The sequence below is a fragment of the Trachymyrmex septentrionalis genome, unplaced genomic scaffold, assembly GCF_001594115.1.
Source record: "Trachymyrmex septentrionalis isolate Tsep2-gDNA-1 unplaced genomic scaffold, Tsep1.0 scaffold97, whole genome shotgun sequence".
NCBI lineage: Eukaryota > Metazoa > Arthropoda > Insecta > Hymenoptera > Formicidae > Trachymyrmex > Trachymyrmex septentrionalis.
The window spans coordinates 347,366-368,099 of NW_017306160.1; the positions used below are offsets into that span (position 1 = coordinate 347,366).

The window sequence follows — 20,734 nt, forward strand, 5'->3', positions numbered from 1 at the left end:
AGGCGAATCAATTTCATCGTTGCGTCATTGCAATCAAATGCGTTTTTTTTTTGTAAATATTCGGATTTTAATCTTCCAAGAAATTAACAAGATTAAAATTCGGATACAATGGATTATAAAAAATTATTGAATATACTTAGAAATAAAACAATTACAGATATTTTAAAGAATTGTCCCAAACATGACAATGTGTATGTAACGATATGTTTTTCATAAGATGTGTGATATTTTAAGATAAAAATATATTATACTCATACCTAAAAGTATACAGCAAATACTGCTTTCCTTTAAATTGTAATAGAGATGTTTGAATAGACAATTGTACAATTAGGCAATTGTGCAGTGAGCGTCAGTAATTATGTTTCATTAAATCCAAAGTTTTTATACAAAAAATGTGAACATATTTTTACATGTTCCTTTTTCTTTAACTACATATTTCCCCGCTTTGTCTTTTCAATTACAAATTTAGAATAGAAAAAACTCTTTAGAATAAAACTAACAATAATAGAACAATAAAACGTCAAAGTCCATTTTGGAGAACATTGAACGCGGCTCCCAATGCCCAACTTAATTCATGGCCATTGATCTTCTTATAAAGCTACAAGAATGAAGAATATTTTGTTATCCCTAAAAACACTGTCGTAAAATAAAAATAATATCATCATATTATGTAACTTTGCTTACATGCAGCTTAGTCGACGGTTCCAAGCCAAATCCATCTCTTAACAGAACATAAATAAATGTCAAATCCAAACACATGAATGGCTGATCTGTGTTTGGATAGTCGCACGTTTCCATGGCTTGTTTAAAAAATGAATTCAATTGCACCATTCCACCCGAAAATGGATCTATTAATGCTACCTAAAAAATCGAAAATACAAATATTATATTTATATTTGCAGATACAAATATTATATTTATATTAAAGAGCTATACTTTTTTATCTAACACATAAATTATAAACTATGACAAATATGAAAAATATGTACCTCTCATATTTATGAAGTTCGTTAATTTATATGTTAAGAGAGAGAAAAAAGTATAGCTCTTTAATATTAAATAAAAAATCTATTATCTCATTGGATACTCATATAATTATAAAATATTTCTAATTTTTTATTTTATTACATTCATATCTTATTTTATATTATTTATGTGTTGTATTCTCTTATATTATTAAATTATTTATAGATATAATAAAAAATGATTTTATTAAATATTTATGCATTAATGTATCAATATTTATTTGAACTTCATAACTTTTTGAATCTTTACCTCAGTCGCTCGTTCAAAGTAGTACGAAAAAGCGTATACTTCGTGATCCTTCAAACCTATTGGTTTTTCTGTGAGAGTACCAACATATTTCTCAATAATCTTTAAACATTCCGCAAAGCGTACTATGGGCTTATTCTCATCTCCGCCAGCAAAATTTTGTGTTTTAACTAGTTTGTATGTGCCATTTGTTGGACCTTTTACAATGTAATCGCGCCCTTGGTAAGACCATTCGGTAGATACGATCGGATTGATGCACTCGGAATGTATCTCTATGGGAACTTTGAGACTTGTATCCTCAAGATTCATATCATAAGTCAAAATCGCCTTTCTAGCGGCCATTAGACCCATGCCTAAGTAACTATGCGTGTACAGACTCATGTTGTGATTGAATACATTGATGGAGTAAACATGTTTTTCTAATTTTTTCGCCTGGACGCCGTCTGGTTGAAACGTAACTTGCGTAGAACCACCGCCGAGATCCAACGCGGCCACGGTAGTCTGAGAGCTGAGCGAGTTAAAGCGGTCCAGTAAGAAATTGACGGTAAACCAAGAAAAGATTCCCTCGTCTGTGCCTTCCATTACGGAGATAGAATTTCTTGCGATCTGGAATCCGGACGTTTGAAACAACTTTCTGCACTCCTCTAGTATGCCGTTGGCTTTATGCTCCGGCAATAACCTCAGCCCTGCTGTGGCCTTCATCGTCAGCAGCGTACGAGGCCATTCCGACTGTGGAATCACTGCCTTCGCATCGTTTAGAAGTGTAGTCAGAGACTTTGCAGCATCCTCCGGTTTGTCGGCAAACGAGCTCAAGCCAGGTTTTACTTCTTTGAATAGTTCATTATCGAGCACTAAATTGCCATTGAGAATGGACTCGTGAAAGCTAAACGCTAATACGCGGCTACCAGTAGATCCAGCGTCAATGACGACCACGTAGAATGGTTTTTGTAAATTAAATGAAAGTGCTAGAGTATCAATAGCCTTACTGCCTATTCTGATAGGTTTTAAGTCATTTGCTATGGCTATGTAACCTAGGAACAATGTACCAAGTACTAGTAACATGGTGAAGTATTTCTTTCCAGGTTGACTGGTGGTTTTCTTCTGGGAGGATGCCAATTCATTATCGCGCTCCTCTTCATTTTCAGTTCTCAGCTAAAAATACAAGACAATTATATATAATATTGCAAGAAATATCTAAATTTACAGCACATTGCATTTTAATCAATTAAAAGTGACAAGATTAAACGTGATGTAATATCATATTGTATTACATAACACTACATTGTATTTTGCTTTTGGTTGTCGACTGAGATGTTTGTATATATTGTATCACACGCAATACCCTTCCATAAATACTTTGAATAATAAAATATCTATTCAAGCAGGACACAAATCATCAACCTCAAAATGATAACTAAAAGTCACTTTTCAATCATTTATGATTCGTTTTGACGTTCGAGTATATATTGTTTTTAGGAAATTGCAGTATTTTAAAGAAACCATGTATTATGCAAATCACGTTACAACAAATTCAGAATAGTTACAAATGTATGTACTAATGTAACATTTCCTTCCATCTTTAATTATGAATTTTTGGGATTTCTTTTCTACCAAGAGTGATTTTGATTAAGCCTGACTAATTTAATTTAGCCTGAATTGCTCGCAGCAAAATTTTTATAATTATACAATTTATTTTTTCTTGATTTTCCTTCTACACATGTCAACAAAAAATAATTCTCTCATTAATAAAAGCACAAGTTCAGTTTGATAAGAATGACTTTGATCAAACTTCTTCCACTTCATTTTTATCAATTCAACCAACACAATTGTGATCACAATAAAATTTTCCTAACAAAGAATCAAAAGATAAATAAATATTGCCACTTTAATACAACTCATCATTTTTAATCTTTCCTTTTACGTTTGTTGAATAACAAAAAAAAAATCATCGTCCCATCCTCGTTAATAAGTACCACAGGTTTTACCCGGAACAACGCTAATCGTCAATCAAGAGTTTGCCAAGGTCACCCTGGGTCAATCATCGTTCGGGTTAATTTGTTGAGGCCATGACGCGGAGGAGATACAGACAATGTTAACCTAATCTGAGCACATCGCGACAAGCATAAGGAGGATGTATTTCACGTGAGGAGACTCTTTTTGCGTCGTTTCTACTCACGAGCGTGTATCGCATCTAGGGCGACCTGGGCGACCCGTACGATCCGTCAGATGACGAGTGCTTGTCATGTAAAAAAATAAATAAATAAAACACGGAGTGTTGAAGTTCGTGGGTATGCGACGGCCGGGTGGGGAAGCGCCGATGTAGCTATCGCGTGGTAGTGGCCCGTGCAGCCCTGCATCAACGTGCATCGTGCCCTCGGACTCGGACGCAATTGCCATTGCGCACTCGTCGCAGGTGCGTACATTTGGCGCTCACAGCGCTTATAAGTGTAATCTGTCCTTGTTTAACTTTTAAGTAGATAAGTAGCTCAGAATACTCCACACAAATTTTCTTTTCATTAATATTTTTTAACGTTCACAGTCAAATTTCACATTATATTGATATTTTTACGAGACAGAGGGGAATGCAAAAGTAATCAATGCCACTTCTAGGCGATTCTTTTTATTTTCCTTTTCTAGAACAAGGTTTTTAAAATAATTTATACGTAGAGTGATATAGCAACCTACTTAGTTAACATTTGATGAACAACAAAGATCGCTTAATTGTGATATAAGTTACGACACAAACGTCATTCTGTCTTAACGTTTCAGTGAGTAACAAAGATAGAGCGACACTTGGGTCACTCAATTTGTAATCAAATGGAAAGTACTGAAGAACGAAATAATTTCGAGAGCGCTGAATAGTAAATGGAGCGCAGCCCGGGGGGTATCAATGGGTGTCAAGGAACGATCACGTGACGAGGCGCGAGCCACACGGGACGTGAGAGGCCACGGATTCGAAATTCGAACTCTAATCTCGCGTGCGTTCGTATTTATATACACGCTCGCACACATGCACCGCGTTACGATTCACCGGGTACGTTCGGTTTTATCTACGATGCGCATGAGTGTATCATTTTATTCTTCTTTAATATTCCGATGAACAACAAGGATGGAATTATACATCGTGAGGGATCATGGGCGAAACACAGAACGCACTCACGGAAAACGTGGAAGGCATGGCGATGCACTTCCGCGTTCGACGCTCGTTCCGACGAACGGCGTAGATCAACACCGATAAATTCACTTACGCACCTTTCGACGTCTCACGCTCATGTTTTATTCGGCGAACGGCACGACGGTGACGACGATGACGACGGGATAAAAAGACGATTGATTCGGATAAAGAATCGGAAACCGTCACGCTAGACTCAGAGCGGTCATAGCACGGAAGCAGGCAGAGCAGACTGCCGGGAACGAAATGAGCGGCGTGCGGCTCACCGGCAGGCACCGAGTTTCACGTCCGTGAATACGAGACGCTTTGCCGGGGAGCAATTCGTTGCGTGCGCCGACGAGTCATTACGATATGACGCGAAGGACTCGATAATACCTCGACTGTCTCGAGATCCACTGCCGCAGTGTACGCCCTGGCAATTCGCGGATGATCGATGATTGCCGAGAGTACAAAGGTGATTTACAGAAGGAGCGAGCGAGTGAACGAAACGGTCGATAATCCGAAGTTTCAAGGCTCCCACTTCGAACGTTTGATAGACTGCGACAAATGTGCATGGCAAACTACCTAAAGATCACTATAAAGATCGAACGGCGATCGAAATAGAAGTAATTTTAGCGCCAAGCGTCAAAACAGTGAATGTTAAAATAGTAATTAGAAAGAGAGAGAAATAGCGCTGACTGAGTCGCGCTACGCGTGTTTGAGAAGATAATAAATACGTCACGTGGTTGGAAAAATCAGCAAAGATGAAAAGACGCTTTGTCACGGTCCGATGTTCTTTTATGCGATTTGTATAAAAAAAGAAAAAAAAAAAGATCAAACGCAATGAATTCGGCTCGACGATGACTCGAATTTCGTCTCTTTGCGTGCTGATGATCTCAATAATCACTTATCATGTTGTAAAGAACGCAAAAAAAATCTTATTTGTACTTATACAATTATGCAATACCGTTAGATAACGAACGCCCGACGACATGCTCGTTGCAATGAGTTGACGATTTGTCGCAGAATTTGTTAGTTTATTGATTGTTAATGTATCTGTAAATTTATTTAAATCTGTGAGGCATCGTGCGAGGCATTGATTGATGATCGCTGTAAGTAGATTTGTATGTATATATGTATATATGTATATATATATATTTTTTTTTTGTTGTGGCATAAATTGTGTATCTTGAAATGAGATGACAACATATGGACTTCTACATAGAAGTCTGTGGACTTTTTATGTAGAAAGTTACAAAAATGAGCAAATTCATCAATTATAAATATTCTAGTAAATTCGCTTATTTTTGTAATTTCCACCAAGTTGTGTGATAAAATAGTCAAACCCCTTCCAATAAACGAGAATAGATTGAAATCGATAAAATGAAAAAAAAATGTTTTTTTTTAATTACGCATTTACGAACAAACTGAATCCTTTTCATCCGAATGCATTTTTATTCATTTATAGAAATTAGACGAAGCACATTTCTATGTCTTTCAATCTAAAAATAATATCAGCTTTTCTGTGCCACGTCTCAATTCAAAATTCTGAATGGAAAATGCAGTTTTTCAATCCAATTGAATTCAATTGAATCCAATTAAATACAAAAAAGGCTTTATTATTTTGGATAAATAATTTTATTCCATTTTTAATTTATTCTTGTTTATTGAACTGTTTTCAAAATCTGATGTTTTCGAAGAACTGATTTTAGTGATTTAATCGGTCAAAAATTCGCACGTAATTCAGAAAGTCTTGCATTAATTTTATTGCTGTACTGCGTTTCATTATATTCGCTACAAGTATACTGAAAATGTGTAGTATATGTAACGTGAATAGATTTTTAGTATGCGTACAGTGAATAAGGAACACAATGCTAGAGATCGAGATGTGTATTTTGAAACGAGATAAAAATTACAAAAATAGCAAATCTACTACCGACAGATTAACCAATGAAATTATAGATACTCTTGTAATTTTGCTCATTTTTATAATTTTTACCTTTTCAAGGTACACAATCGATCCTCTGGACTGTAGAACTTTTGTTCTTGATTTGATGATAAACCTTATATACGACCTACAATGCGAGAAATCGTTCTGAAATCTTGGAGAAAAAATTAACAAATCACAATTGAACAATTGGGTTACTTGATCAATATGATTTCAATTCTTTTTCCGCGATCTCGAAGCATTGTGAATACAAGAGATCTATTTTTTTATAGTGACATACAAGAAAGCTTATCACCGTGAAATAACCGATTCAATTTCTTATAATAATAGCTAAACTTGAAGTATGTCTCATGGTTTTTATTGATGATTATGACCAATCTTTATGCAGTTGGTTCTTATATTTAATATCGTCATAAGTCTTAAGATGTCATAAACCAATCATAAAGTCGTATCAATATTTTAAGACTTATTAATTAATTAAGATAGCCTTGAAATAACAACAGACTTATTGGCTTAAATTTGTTTGGTAGAATTGTTGTTTTGTGTACACATGTGTTCTTACTCTAGAAAGATCTGCATATATTTCGTATATGTGCACAGATAAGATATGTCGTCGAAATATTTATGAAAGAGATAAAATGTATCGTTATAGTATAATATGCATTTATCGAAATAAAAAAATTTGTATATACATATATGTCTATGATATATATACATAAAATATTTATATATACGTATGTATACAGAGTGTTCAGTAGAAAAAAATCGAAGAATTCTTAAATTGATGTTAAAACGAAAATCAAGAATAACAAAATTGCGATGAATGCTTCGTTTTTTATTTAAAAATATTTTAATATTCACGTGAGTAGGTATTTTCATGTGAATATTTCAATATTCAAAATTGGAAAATTAAGAATAACAAAATTTCAATGGAGGCTTTATTATAAATATCTAGATATTCACGTACTTTAGATGTTTCTTATATGTATATTTAAACATTTATAATTAAAAAAAAAACGAAGATTTAATCACAATTTTATTGCTTATGATTTCTTAATTTTTCATCTGTATGTGTAATCATTCTTTAAATCTTCTCCCACCTATTGCCAAATATTAATATAATATATGTAGTATATAAAATTTATATGTATGTGTTGTGCATACATATGTATATAATATATACAGACATATATAAATTAATATATTTTTATACAATAAATCTTGCATATTATGTAGAAAAATTAGAAATAGTTATTTAACGGCTTCGCTGATTTTCAATTTTTATTTTATATAATTGTAACATAAATATATAATTATTTAATTCATATGAATTTAATAATACTACAAGCTATAAGACAAATACAATATTTATATATATATTAATTACATCAAGCAAAGAGCATTTAATACTGTATACACTTCAATATAAATCAGTTGTAGATATATTTACAAATAAAAATTTGCCTAAATCTTATAGAATAAGTGTTAATCACTGAATTGAAGGTTAGAATTCTTTTCTGAGATCTAAAAATAGATCTCAACTCAACAAACATATTTTTAGGTCGTGGTGTTCTCCAGATCTCTTATACGCAGTATGGATTAATCTGACAGGAACTTTTATCAAGATATAATAACGTGTTCATTGTGAAAACAAAGTTTTAATTTAAATAGCAAAAGTGCAAGTACATACATTACGATACATACATTAACATTTTTCTAATGGCTGTACTAGATAAGATAGTACATACATATCACTCTAACTTAATCTGTTAAACCAAGTAAGAATAAGCAATACGAATGCAAAAAAACCTATAGATCATTTTAAATTCCATTTCTTATAATACAATACATATTTCTTTATAGTTTCACAATTCAACAATTTAACAGTGAAAGAAATTTAATTATTTATTTCCAGATGCAACTTATAAAAAGCAAAAATAATACAAAGTGCACAATACATATTACATTAACGCAAAAAAATATAAGTACTTGGATTGCTTTTTCAATTTTTTATATTAATCAAATAATCTGTTTAAACAAAGAGTGCAAAAATGACGCGCAACACCACAGATAATTTTCTCAAAGAGGCTGTCATCCAGATTGGTGCTGGAGGATCAGCAGGTTTTATAGAAGTTTGTATAATGCACCCAATGGATCTCGTCAAAACACGTTTTCAGCTCCAAGTGAAGACAACAAAATCAGATCCATTATATTATACAGGTATTTTGTGTATCAATACATTTATAGTATTATTATGCATTAACAATATTAACATTATTATAGGAATTCGTGACTGCATGACTAAAATGTATAAGACTGAAGGACTACCAGCATTTTGGAAAGGAATTTTACCTCCTATACTTGTAGAAACTCCCAAACGTGCAGTTAAAGTAAATACATATTGCTTAATGCATAAAAGAAAAATCTGCGCATTACTTAAATTTATATTTACAAAAATTATTTTTATTTTTATTTATAAAAACTTTATCCTTTTTTTAGTTTTTTACATTTGAACAATATAAACAGTTTTTCTTATTTGGCGCTAGTGCACCCACTCCATTGGTAATTACTCTAATATGATTATTATAACGATCTGTTGATTATTTATAAGATAAAAAAAAAGTATTATTGCAGACATTCTCATGTGCTGGTTTCTTCGCTGGTGTTACTGAGGCTATATTAGTTAATCCTTTTGAAATGGTCAAAGTGAAACTACAATCTAATCGAAAGCATATCAAAGAAAGCCCATCGACATTTGCAGTGACGAAAGAAATAATTTCTAAATATGGTTTTGGATTGAATGGTCTAAATAAAGGGCTTTCAGCCACTATAATGAGAAACGCGGTCTTTAATTCATTTTATTTTGGTTTTTATCATTCTGTTAAAGGATATATATCAGTCAGAAAAGAACCTTGGTTGGAATTTTTAAGTAAAGTAATTGTTCAGCTTTGTGTAACAAGACAAGTATTCAAAGTTATACGCGATTCTCAGTTTGTAATAAAACTTACTGAAAATTTTCCAGGTTGCTATAGGATTTGTGTCAGGTACTGTTGCATCTTGTTTAAACATACCATTTGATGTTGCTAAAAGTCGCATTCAAGGTTCACAAGATGGTACACAATACAAAGGAACGCTGAACACCATGCACATTATTTACAAGAGAGAAGGGTATTTATATACATTTTTTACTTACCAATATTATTGTACTCGGGCTTGAGATCACTCATTTAGGTAACTGTCATTTTAGATTTAGAGCCTTGTATAAAGGCTTAGTGCCAAAGGTGTTGAGATTAGGTCCAGGTGGTGCCATTATGCTCGTGGTATATGACTACATGCATGTATTTCTTACAAAAAAGTTGATAAACTAATACACTGCATTTCAAGAAGCTGTGAGATAACTATAAGAACTTTTCAAATTGCATTTGATATTTACATATATTTATACATTATTGTGTATGTATATATAATGTATATTTTTTACCAGTAAAAATAAAGTAAAGATTTATGTAATTTTATAAAAATATAATTTATTACATATTTTAAATAAATGAACTTTTAACAATTTTACATGATCTTTCTTTCCCTTCGCTTTCAGACTTAAATTTTTATTTATATATACTAACGTATTGCAGTGTATAAAAAAAAAGAATTAATCATCTAAAACAGTATCTAACCATTTTTCTAAATCAATAGGCTTATTTGGAACATTCTTCGATTTTGTTTTGGAATCTGCAACAAATCATTCATAAATATCTATGACATAAATCCTTCATATTTATTAGATTGCAGAAAATTAGTCTGATTGCAAATTGCACATTTACAATTGTTTTTTCTGAAATGGAAATTTAACCTCATAGTTTTCAAAATAAAATATCCCGAAAATAAAACTACATTAAATGAAACGATAAAATACTGTTTTAATGTTAAGATCTTACCAGTATTATGAGACATAGATAATGGGATTCCTATCACAGACTGTGGGATTCCTATTACAGTGCTTTGGACAGGTTCTTTTAGGGATAACAAAAAATCTAGATCTTTCTCTAAGTCATCAATATTGTCTTCTGGTTTTACATTCGTCACGAAATTCACAGTCTTCGATTGATCGGTCTTCATGTTCTCCTTGGTCTCAACTTTGGTATCCGATAAACTCGATGCATTTAGATCATTTAAAAGCACATTATAAGCTGCTTTGCCTCTCTCAGCATCATTAAAGATACTTGTCAATTGATCACTCTAAAATTAATACAAATTATTGAATTAATCATTCCTTTGAGATATATTATCATAATTTGAGTCAAACTTTACACACTCTACGTTCGTTAGATCTGTTCTTTTTATAGTTAAACTTTTTGTAGTGTATAATTTTTGCACTTAAAGTAAAATAGATATCTATAACTGCTTTCCTTTTAAGAAACGTAGTCGACACAAATGTCATTCTTAATACTCAATGAATAACAAGGATAAAACATGTTGATTATGTCTCCTAACAGAAAAGCAGCCACAACTCGATAGAAACGTTTTCCTTCCTTAGTATTCAATGATTAACAAAGATAAAATGAAACTTGTGTCAACCGCGTCTCTCAAAAGAAAATATCAAACGTAAAAGTAAAAGCGAAAAATTTTTGCAGTTCAGTGTAGTAATAGAGAATAAATAAATTTCACGAGTATCTTTTGTATGTCAAATATCTCTTAAGTACTTACTACAAAGTACTTGTCAGCTACATCAATATACTTGTTGAATGGAACGCAGTCGATCGCGGCTGACAGCGTTTTCAGGTTCAAAGTGAAGAATTCCGAATATTGTGACGAGTCAACGGTCCAACCTTTCTCTGACTTGAAGACGAAATGCCCACCTTTTGAGAGCGGCGCGTTTATGAGGATGCCGAAGTCCTTGCCTTCCACCACATTCTCATCCGTCGGCGATTCCGCGTGGTCGGCGATGGATGAGGAAGATTGCTGCGATTTGCTTTTCTTCTTCGCCCTTCGCATCTTTGAGAATTCGTCTAAATTCGTCCTACCCTATTCGCGCGAAATAGTAAATCCGCTCTGCCGGTACGTTCTACGCTTTGCGTTTATGTTTAGAAATCAAACGCGCATGTACATACTACGTGCCCGTAAACAGACGATAGATCGATCGACGTTCGACTCTCGATCTCGATGATTCACTCTCGATATTTATCTCTCAAATACGAATTTGAAAATAGAAATGTATAATTCTTGCGAATAAGGTCAGATTAATTTACGTTTCTACCAATGTAGAGTAACTTTACCCTCTGTTCAATTGACACTAATTTTCACTTTTCGCCTTTCTGTTTTTAGGGAAATAAATTACATACCTTCCGATACCTTCTTTTTAACAGAATTTTTTGGTTTATCTTTAAAACTGTAGATGACTCTTGAAGAAATTCGACTAAAAAGAACTATTTTCACATGAATATTTCAATTCCTCAATAGGAAAACGTAATGTAGAAATTAACTTGCGGTATTTTTTACTGCAGTTTTTCGGAAATAATAGATACTCCCATATTTATCTTTTATCGCTATTTAAATATATATATATATTTTTTTGTTTAAGTAAGATTTGCAGGAGACAAAAAAATATATTACTGCAAAGATTTACTTTCCTAATCTATTATTATACATATTTTTTAAATTTTATGTTTCATTGGTTCATGATTTATTAAACTTGATCACAATTTTCAAACTGTAAATCAATTAGTAAAAATATGAATTCCACATAGTTCTATATTTATAAAATACTTTTGACCCGTATTTGACCAGTATAAATCAAGAATTCTCCATGTAGACTAAGAATCTATTTATTATAATTTGTAAAACCACATTTATAGGCACAAGTTTATTGGGTTCATAAACATGAGAGATATACTAGAGACATGCTCTATATATATAGACATGGAAGTTAAAATTTAGATAAACTTGGAAAAATAATAATTGTAAAATTTCACATAAATTTAATTTGGTATTTAGTAAAGTGTAAATATTGATAGCTTGCCTTTCAATTATTGATTTTTTCCCCAATCGTAATAATCACGTTTATTTGAATCAATCTCTAGAGATATTTATTAGCCATAATGGACTCATTGAACGATCGCGATCGACAGTTTTTAGTTTCAGAATGTGAAGAACTGAATTACGACAACCAACGAATTCGAGTGCCAACGAATGCAACCATCGCTGTAAATACAAAGTTCTGTAGAAATAAATGGCGACCCATGGGAATTGGAAAATCCAAAAGGCGAATTCTTTGCTGGAAGCTTTTATTGGCATTAAATTTCAGATAAAGTCCCGACAAATATACTTCTATTACATACTACAAATTTGAGACCTAAAAGTTTGCAAAGGCAATAATAACACGCAGGGTATTGGAAAGAATCAATCGATCCGCAACATTACTTTTACCCTAAAGTAAAAAGCGACTCGTGTATTACGCACCAAACTTCGCAATGTAAAAAAAACCACAAAAAAGAGAGGGACCAAAGTTGAGTGTGGCAGAAACAACATTTATTGATAATTGCTGCGATGAAGTTCTATTAATTATCAGTAGATAGGTAAATTCATAATAATATGAGGTCTTCTTGAAGGAAACCGAGGTCTCAGGATGGTGGAGGGAGAGGATGTGATAAAGGAAGTATGCGAACTTTTATCTTTATTTTTACGCATGCATATATAGAGGTTTTTGTATATAAGCATATTATATATATGCAGTTCTCTAGAGCGAATAAAATGGCGTGTGGCAACCAAACCAACTGATAAAGAATATGATCGGTATAAAGGTCTGGGAGCACCTTACGCTCGCACCCTATTCTACGAAAGATTTTCGATGAACTTCTTCAATATTTTCGGAAACACTTTCGACCCCCAACCAAATAACCTGTGTCCCCGGTCGGGGGTTTGACGATCAACTCGATTCTGTCTTCGGGCTTGCATTACTTGAAGTTTTCTTCTAGGCTTGAGGCTTCTCAGCCGGAAATGAATTGCAGATCATATTCTTTGTCACAAGCAACCGACAAAACCTTCTGACTCTTGACAATGTGAGCAAGATAAACGTGTTCTTCAAATATCTTGTCTTGACTTTTCAAAACTCATTTTTTCAGAGTGAAACTTCAAACTTCCCTCTATCATCCAATACCTCTTGATTCAAAACCTTATAAACAAACAAATAGGTTAGAGAACTTACTTTTATTCGAAGCTTGTTATTATTTTTCTTTTTTGCGTTTTCTTGCTTTCTTTATTCAGGTATTTTATTTTTTTTAAGAGATTTTCCACATTTTCTTTAAAAATTCTATCCAACGGCTGGAATACAACTGTAAGCTACAGACTGGCCGCAAATTTCGAGCGCTCAATTATATTCCAGCTTTCACATTATAGCCTTGTATTTTTACACAATTGAAACCTTATCTTCATAAAAGGAAGCAATATAAATTTATAAACTTATGAAAATAAGGTTTTACATCTATTCTAACCTTACTGGTTTTCATGCAGTATGCTAAATTCGGCTACATTTTATACTTTTTTTTGGATCCGTAGTCTTAATGATATCGTTATGCTATTGTTATTGTAATTTAAACGCTTGTGAGATTATCGCATACGATGCAGAACTGGGTAAGGTAAGAATAGTAATATAATGCGATTTCGTTAATTTCATAATTTTGACCCGTTGAAGAAATATTTGGGTCAAAGTCATCTCCAAAAGGACCTGGCCTCGCATCACTGATTCATCTGATTTAATATCGACCTGAAATTCATTAAGCAACAAAAAAACCATGATTGTTTTACGAAGTTACGGATTGCTGCTTAGCTACTACCGTACGATTTATCAAGCGCATATCTCTGATGCCTTCTTCTGCTGTTTTCTTGTTAATTTAAATACTTACTTTGCAATCCAACTGATATTACTGTTTCAATTAGAAATATAAGCGGTCTACGAAAATATGAATCCAGAAGAAATATTACATAAATTGCTGATCGACTTTTTTCAATGTAATAAAATACGTGCAAAATCATTTTCTTAATTTGTCATTCGTATAATAAATAGCATTGATATATAATAGAATTTGTTTGCATATATAAATATTTATAATGCAATATATTAATTTCTTTTAGATTTCATAATTTCCTATCTTCAAGAAAGCAGTTAATTAACATAGATATGACACAGCAAAATGCTAGGCCATAACAGAGCGAGATGATGAGAAATTATGTCTTTCTCTAGAAAAATAAATATCGTAAAACATGCGAAGTTTTTCTTCATGTAATATTTTCGTGTAGTGTTCGGTAAAATAAACAAGTGAAGAGAAACAACATTGCAATAAACACGGTTGTGCAATAAATTATGAAAATTTTGCTAGATAATTTGCAGTTATATAGATATGTTTACACCGTGTGTTTTAATGTGATACAGGGATGAGACACATATCCATGTAGACAGCTTATATTACAATGTAAATTAAAGAGGAGGTTGTACTTACGCGGTGAATAAGAGCGCGATCTAGAACGGTCGTAACGTGAACGTCGGCGACTGTAGTATGGGCTGGGTGAGCGACGATAGCTTCCTCTGTAGCTAACTCTATTGTTCCCATATTAAAAAAAAAACAACAAAAAAGAACAATATGCAATACGTTATTTTTTTAAGACACAAAAAGTATATTATTCCAGAAGTAGACAAGACTTACTCTCTACGCCTCGGTGCGTCCCAGCTTCTATCGTGCAGATGCGTAGGTTTTCCCATGTATATTCCTGGAGTGGGGGTGTGGGCACGTTGCGTGATAGAGAAGTCTACGCGAATACGCCTGCCGTCGATTTCCATGCCGGTACATTGTTCTTTAGCCACTTTAGCATCTTCGGATGTATCAAAATATACAAAGCAGAATCCTCTAGAACGTCCAGTCTGTAATAAATGACATACATGTGATATCATAGCGCCATTAAATCTATTTATTTATAAAAGCGCTATTACTACATTGATTTTTAATTCACTACTGTTTTCTAATTCACATATAGATCTATATCTAAATGTAATTGTGTGGCCAGAAGCCTTTAACGTATCATGTGTCTCTTAATTATGAACGTTCTAAATTTCTGGCATGATTTTACTGTTCCCCAGTATAAATACTTATGGGAAATAACAAACTGTTGCATTAAGATCTGTTCTTTATAACTAATATATTATGCCTATTGTGCTTAAAATAGATACATATTGAAGTATTTAGCAAAAAGTGGAAAAGAAAGTTTTAATGCACTGATAAAGCACTTTTCAATTGAACTGATAAAGAACAGACCTTAAATACGTTCTGTGCTGCGCAAGTTAAAGTTTCCATTTAGTTATCAAAGGCCGTTTGATAATTTGGCTATAAAAAGGAACATAATTATAATTTTTTATATCATACATAATATATAATTATACGTTATAATATTGGTACATTAGATCTTCTACTTTATAATCTTTGTAATTTTGTAAATGTATATTACAAAATACATGTTATTTAACAAATATAACAAACGCAAATAAAAATATCGTAAGTCATCGGTGACTTACGCAGCATGGTGGTTAAATCACTCATTGGCTTCGTACGGAAACGTGTTAATATATACATATACATATATATGTGTATATAAATAAATATACATCAATTTTACATACCTTTGCATCGATAACGACCTGTACTCGTTCTACTGGACCATACTTTGAGAATATATGTTGAATTTGCTGTTCAGTAGTAAAAATGGAGAGTCCGAAAACACCTAGGCAACGGGAAGGACAAGGATTGTCTCGATTGCCGATGTGTCGTCGTCTAGATGACATTGGGCTGCGAGAGTGTGAACGGTACACGTGTCGATCGCGAGAGTATCGCGATCGTGAGTATGAGCGAGATCTACTGCGAGAGTAACGACCACCGCGGTATGGTGAGCGACTTCGACTGCGGCTACTACGATGACCAACACTGGTGTACTTGTTGCCGCGATATGACTTTCGTCCACGTGATGCAGAGCGACTACGGGATCTCGAATATTTGACCTCTCTGTCCTTTCGCTCGCGCGATTTACGCGATCTCGAGTGTGATCGCGAATCCCTTAAGCCACCGTCTGCAGTTCGTGGTCGGCGCGGACTTGCACTACGACTACCACTTCTCTGTAAATTACAAACAACCATTACTATATAATTGTATCGTATAGATATACAGAGATCCGAAAATTGAATTATCATTACATACAAATTTAAATTAATTGAAAAATTTTCCTTAATGATTTGAGAAATTAAATATTAAAAACATAAAATATAAATATAATATCTTTATGATATTTCTGTATTCATTAATTGAACCGTTCTACTCATTTTCTTGATATAAACTATACTTCGTATGCGTTCCGACCGATCTTCACGCCTTATGCGAAATAGACCGCTTTTCATTCATTTCTTGACATAAACCTTTCTTCATGTTTTTCTCGATATAGCACCTTCTACGGCTCAGGCGTCGCGATACATTCTTTAATACTTTCTTTTATTTTTTCTTATAACAAAAGAACTCGATTCTGCCCTTGGAAACATCGAACGTTCTGGTATTTTTCTATGCACAGATTTATTTTGAATTTTAATTTCATTTAAATGTATTTAATTTAATATTTAAAAAATATTATACCTTATAGAAACATTCGTTATTTAATTTAATATTCATTTTTTTATATTATTTAAATGCAATACACTCCTATAATTGCTTATAATTCCAGTAGGCATATGAATACATTCCACGTGGCAGAGGGATCTCGTTTGCCTACAAATCGATTGCCTACAACTCGATTGCCTACATGTATACTAGGCAATAATTTTTGTGTGCAAAAGAACTGTCGGCAAAAGTAATGTAGGCAAACGATACTGTAGGCAATCGATTTGTAGGCAAAAGCAACCATCTCCCACGTGGCGCATCTTTTATACACAAACAAATAAAAGATATTATAAAATACTTCAATAAATATAATAATCTTACATACACAGAAAAAAAATTACATAATATTTCAATGAATTATGACACATTATATTAATTAAAATATTACACAATATCTTCTTTTATTTTTTTTGGTATATAAAAGATGCACCATGTATTCACATGACTACTGGAATTACAAGCAATTATAAGAATATATTGTACTTAAATAAAATAAAAAGATTAAATGTTAAATTAAATATTAAATGTTTTTATATTTTGTATATTTTTTAAAATGTTGAATTAAATATATTTAAATAAAATTAAAATTTAAAATATATCTGTGGATACAAAATGCTGGAGCATTTGATGATTCCAAATTAAGTTCTTCAATAACAATACAAATAAGTTTAAAAGACAACTTCTAACTCTTCAAAATATGATATACAAATATATACAAAAATATACAAATATAACCATAATAATTAAACTTTCATGTACATTGAATTTTAGATTAAATAAAGCCTTTCTTGAAAAAATCGTTTTCATCATAATACATATATTTACATATATAAATTTAGTCAAGTATACACACGCGTGCGCGCGCGCGCGCACACGCCCACACATACATATACATATATAATTACACATCGCTAAAAAAACAAGAAAGTAAACTTTAATTATCATTAAAATTGTGTAATAATAGTTTTAAAATATATAATTTTTATATAATAGCTGATTGTAGAGAAATGAAATATATTCTTTTTTTTTTTTAGCAACTAAAAGATGACAATTTTTTAGTTATAATGTAGCAAATGAGCAATATTATATCAATTCACAATTCAATTTTCTTTATAACGAACGCTACCAACGATAACAATATATTTTAATAAACATATGAACGTGATCGACCAATCGCGATTCAGCTTTCACGTTTATAACCTTATAAAGCTCCTTTGTCGAGATTACAACCGTTGGAGAAATTATATAAACAATTGGGAATTCATTTTTGTTTTCTTTTACTTTACTTCAAAAGATATTTCGCAATTAACAGAAGCGAAAGGAGTGTACCGAGTTGTTGCATACGTTGCGTGGTGATTGATAATGGCTGGAAGTAGAACTGCGTCGCTGGATCGATAACTCGGCTATGCCGAATTGCGTTACCTCATTGCAACTTACGTGAGAGTTACACAAAGATGTGTAACATTTTTATATACTCACCTCGATATCGCTCATCGCCGATGTCTCTCAAACGATGGATTTATGTCGTATAAAGGTCAAGATGCTTCTTCACGAGCTTGCAGATGCGTATCTTCGCAGACACGACAATAATATGGCGAAGCCAGCAAAGGCCGGACTCCGAAGTCACTCTCGCCAGACAGGAAACGCCGGGCCCGAGACTCACGCAAATGAACATACCAACATCCGGCAGCGTCGTCATGGCAACGGCGACGCGTAAAGCCCGATCTACATAAAACCTAGGACGCGAGTCGCAGATTGCAAGCTTGTTGCGTCATAGCCAATCCGATGCTTCAATTTTCAAAGTGAAGGTAAATTTTCACGAGCTGTTCTAACTGGCTGTTTCAGCGACAAAAAAAGAATCACGTGATCAAAATGGACGCTTGATGTTCGTCAATTTTGACCATGTAATCGCTGAAACAACCGGTTTGAGCAGCTCGTGAAAATTTAGGGGCTTCGCACAATAAAAGAACAGGGAATAAAAAACAGAAAATAAGAATTTCAACCTATCAGAAACTGTGTATTCTGTGTTGAAGTTGAAACTATGTTGAAGTTTCTTCTTCGCTCTAGGCTGCGTTTGGATTCCCACCTGGGTGCTCTCCGGATGTCATATCATCCTTATTGCTCATTAAACAAGGATGACACCAGAGGAGCACCTAGGTGAGAATCCGAACGCAGCCCTAGGCCTCTATTCTTGAAAAGTATTGCATATGAAAAATTAGGGAAATACTATAGTATGCGTCACATAGATTATAGCATTTCCCTAGTTTTTTTTTTGTGTGCGATATTTTTCAAAAATAGGGGCCTTGGGTATCAATCATGAAACTTTTCTTTCTAGGATAAAAAGTGAAAAGTTTCTTTATTAAAAAGTGAGAAGTTTATTCAATAAAACATTTAACTTCCAATAAACATTTTTACTTTTCACTTTCCATTTTAGGGATAAAGTTTTATGATTGATACCCAGAGAATAAAAATTTCAACCTATCAGAAATCATGTATTGTGGAATACATAGTTTCTGATAGGTTGAAATTCTTATTCTCTGTTCCCTGTTCCTTTTATTGTGCGGAGCCCCTTATTTATATATGTGTTCTCATACTTTTGAAGTTCGAAGTTTTTGAATGGGTGCGTTCCAGTCGACAAATCGGCTAGACCTGCTTACAGAGAACAAATGAATATGATTGGTTATTACTTATAGATTCAACCAATCATATTCAACTGCTCGACGAAAAGCTAGCAGGTTTGCCCGGCTTGAATGCGCCCAAATGTAACCTAAATAGCGACTTGGAAGTTGGAAGAGGGAGTGATTGTAAAAGGTAGAAGGTGGTAGAATGCGGTAGAAGGGGGTTGAAAGTGATAGAAGGATACTGCGTCTATGAGCAGTGCGCGCAGAATATGGGTTGTGGGAATGGCGGTCATAGCGTGACTTGGCGTGGCTCTAGGACTCTTGCGACGCGCGTTTCACGAAAAATGAGCTTTTTCTTGTGAATTCTGAATGTCAAATGAAGTCCATGTTGAAATTGAATGTGTCAACTATGTGACGTTCGATTGAGAAGGCTAGAAGATCTATCGCATCCGTATCTAGGTGAGAGAACGACACTTATCTTCTATCACAATCCGATTTTCCTTTGAGGCTGTGGCGAATTAAAATACCTGGAGATCATTTGCCTTCGAATCTGTAACAGCGTGTACCTGTCGCCGATGAAATTTTATATTTACAATGTACGAGATCTTTGCATCGTCATGGTCGTTCCGGTCAGCACTGTGCGCGCGAGATAGCGATAACTGTTGGCGGTAACGGTACAATTTTTTATGCGCCAATATTTTTTTCGATATTAGGCATATGTCGATTCTATCTAAGGCTGCATTCCAAAACGTGCTCTCCAAGGAAGATTTCACTTTGTATATTCTGTGGTATATGTTACATCTATTACATATTTCAAACAAAATTCTCCTCAAAGAGAACGTTTTGGAATGTACTTTAAATATCATTATATATTGCTTTCATTTTTACTCCGTTTTATAAATTAATTACTACATAATTAGCATATTGAGTTGACATATAAAAGTAATGCATTATTCATAACTTTATTGCTTTAGAATATCTTTTATGATCGTGGATAGTTATTAGTTGAATTATTAAAATAAATATTCTGTCATTATGATTAATTTGGTTCTGATAT

At 33.2% G+C, this 20,734-nt stretch overlaps 5 protein-coding genes and 1 long non-coding RNA gene across 12 annotated transcripts in view; 3 read left to right on the forward strand and 3 right to left on the reverse strand.

The window, feature by feature from the left end:
• Window positions 1-180: 180 nt before the first annotated feature.
• Window positions 181-4,595, reverse strand: LOC108756226 (ectonucleoside triphosphate diphosphohydrolase 5). Of its 2 annotated transcripts, none has more exons than XM_018499852.1 (4): window positions 4,525-4,595; window positions 1,276-2,424; window positions 685-861; window positions 181-598 (listed from the first exon to the last, which is right to left on the reverse strand). In XM_018499852.1, the coding sequence occupies exons 1-4, from the start codon at window positions 4,543-4,545 to the stop codon at window positions 521-523; spliced, it is 1,425 nt and encodes a 474-aa protein (XP_018355354.1). In that variant the 5' UTR covers window positions 4,546-4,595; the 3' UTR covers window positions 181-520. The 2 variants fall into 2 exon arrangements, with proteins under 2 accessions (XP_018355354.1, XP_018355356.1); XM_018499854.1 differs by lacking the exon at window positions 4,525-4,595 and adding an exon at window positions 3,449-3,671.
• A 238-nt stretch (window positions 4,596-4,833) lies between these two features.
• On the forward strand, window positions 4,834-8,322 carry LOC108756231. The gene is made up of 3 exons (XR_001939816.1): window positions 4,834-5,535; window positions 7,933-8,149; window positions 8,287-8,322. It is a non-coding gene; the product is annotated as an uncharacterized LOC108756231 (long non-coding RNA).
• Window positions 8,323-8,342: 20 nt separating this feature from the next.
• On the forward strand, window positions 8,343-9,849 carry LOC108756229 (mitochondrial 2-oxodicarboxylate carrier). 2 transcript variants are annotated; one of them, XM_018499860.1, is made up of 6 exons: window positions 8,343-8,591; window positions 8,655-8,761; window positions 8,871-8,933; window positions 9,006-9,305; window positions 9,394-9,539; window positions 9,619-9,849. In XM_018499860.1, exons 1-6 carry the CDS (start codon window positions 8,423-8,425, stop codon window positions 9,737-9,739), a joined length of 906 nt encoding a protein of 301 aa, XP_018355362.1. In that variant the 5' UTR covers window positions 8,343-8,422; the 3' UTR covers window positions 9,740-9,849. The 2 variants fall into 2 exon arrangements, with proteins under 2 accessions (XP_018355362.1, XP_018355363.1); XM_018499861.1 differs by lacking the exon at window positions 8,871-8,933.
• Window positions 9,850-9,960: 111 nt separating this feature from the next.
• LOC108756230 lies at window positions 9,961-11,474 on the reverse strand. Its single transcript, XM_018499863.1, has 3 exons — window positions 11,076-11,474; window positions 10,307-10,607; window positions 9,961-10,100 (listed from the first exon to the last, which is right to left on the reverse strand). Exons 1-3 carry the CDS (start codon window positions 11,361-11,363, stop codon window positions 10,021-10,023), a joined length of 669 nt encoding a protein of 222 aa, XP_018355365.1. The 5' UTR covers window positions 11,364-11,474; the 3' UTR covers window positions 9,961-10,020.
• An 895-nt stretch (window positions 11,475-12,369) lies between these two features.
• Window positions 12,370-18,717, reverse strand: LOC108756228 (transformer-2 protein homolog beta). Of its 3 annotated transcripts, none has more exons than XM_018499858.1 (5): window positions 18,536-18,716; window positions 16,036-16,524; window positions 15,068-15,282; window positions 14,864-14,961; window positions 12,370-13,539 (listed from the first exon to the last, which is right to left on the reverse strand). In XM_018499858.1, the coding sequence occupies exons 1-5, from the start codon at window positions 18,548-18,550 to the stop codon at window positions 13,514-13,516; spliced, it is 843 nt and encodes a 280-aa protein (XP_018355360.1). In that variant the 5' UTR covers window positions 18,551-18,716; the 3' UTR covers window positions 12,370-13,513. The 3 variants fall into 3 exon arrangements, with proteins under 3 accessions (XP_018355360.1, XP_018355361.1, XP_018355359.1); XM_018499859.1 differs by lacking the exon at window positions 12,370-13,539 and adding an exon at window positions 13,575-14,130; XM_018499857.1 differs by lacking the exon at window positions 12,370-13,539 and having other exon boundaries at window positions 14,637-14,961; window positions 18,536-18,717.
• A 1,205-nt stretch (window positions 18,718-19,922) lies between these two features.
• The window catches only part of LOC108756246 (transcription initiation factor TFIID subunit 3), a 9,802-nt gene continuing 8,990 nt past the window's right edge, over window positions 19,923-20,734 (forward strand). For all 3 annotated transcript variants that reach the window (XM_018499890.1, XM_018499891.1, XM_018499892.1), the window contains exon 1: window positions 19,923-20,136. The gene's annotated coding sequence lies outside the window, so the exon portion shown is untranslated. The remainder of the gene's footprint in view (window positions 20,137-20,734) is intronic.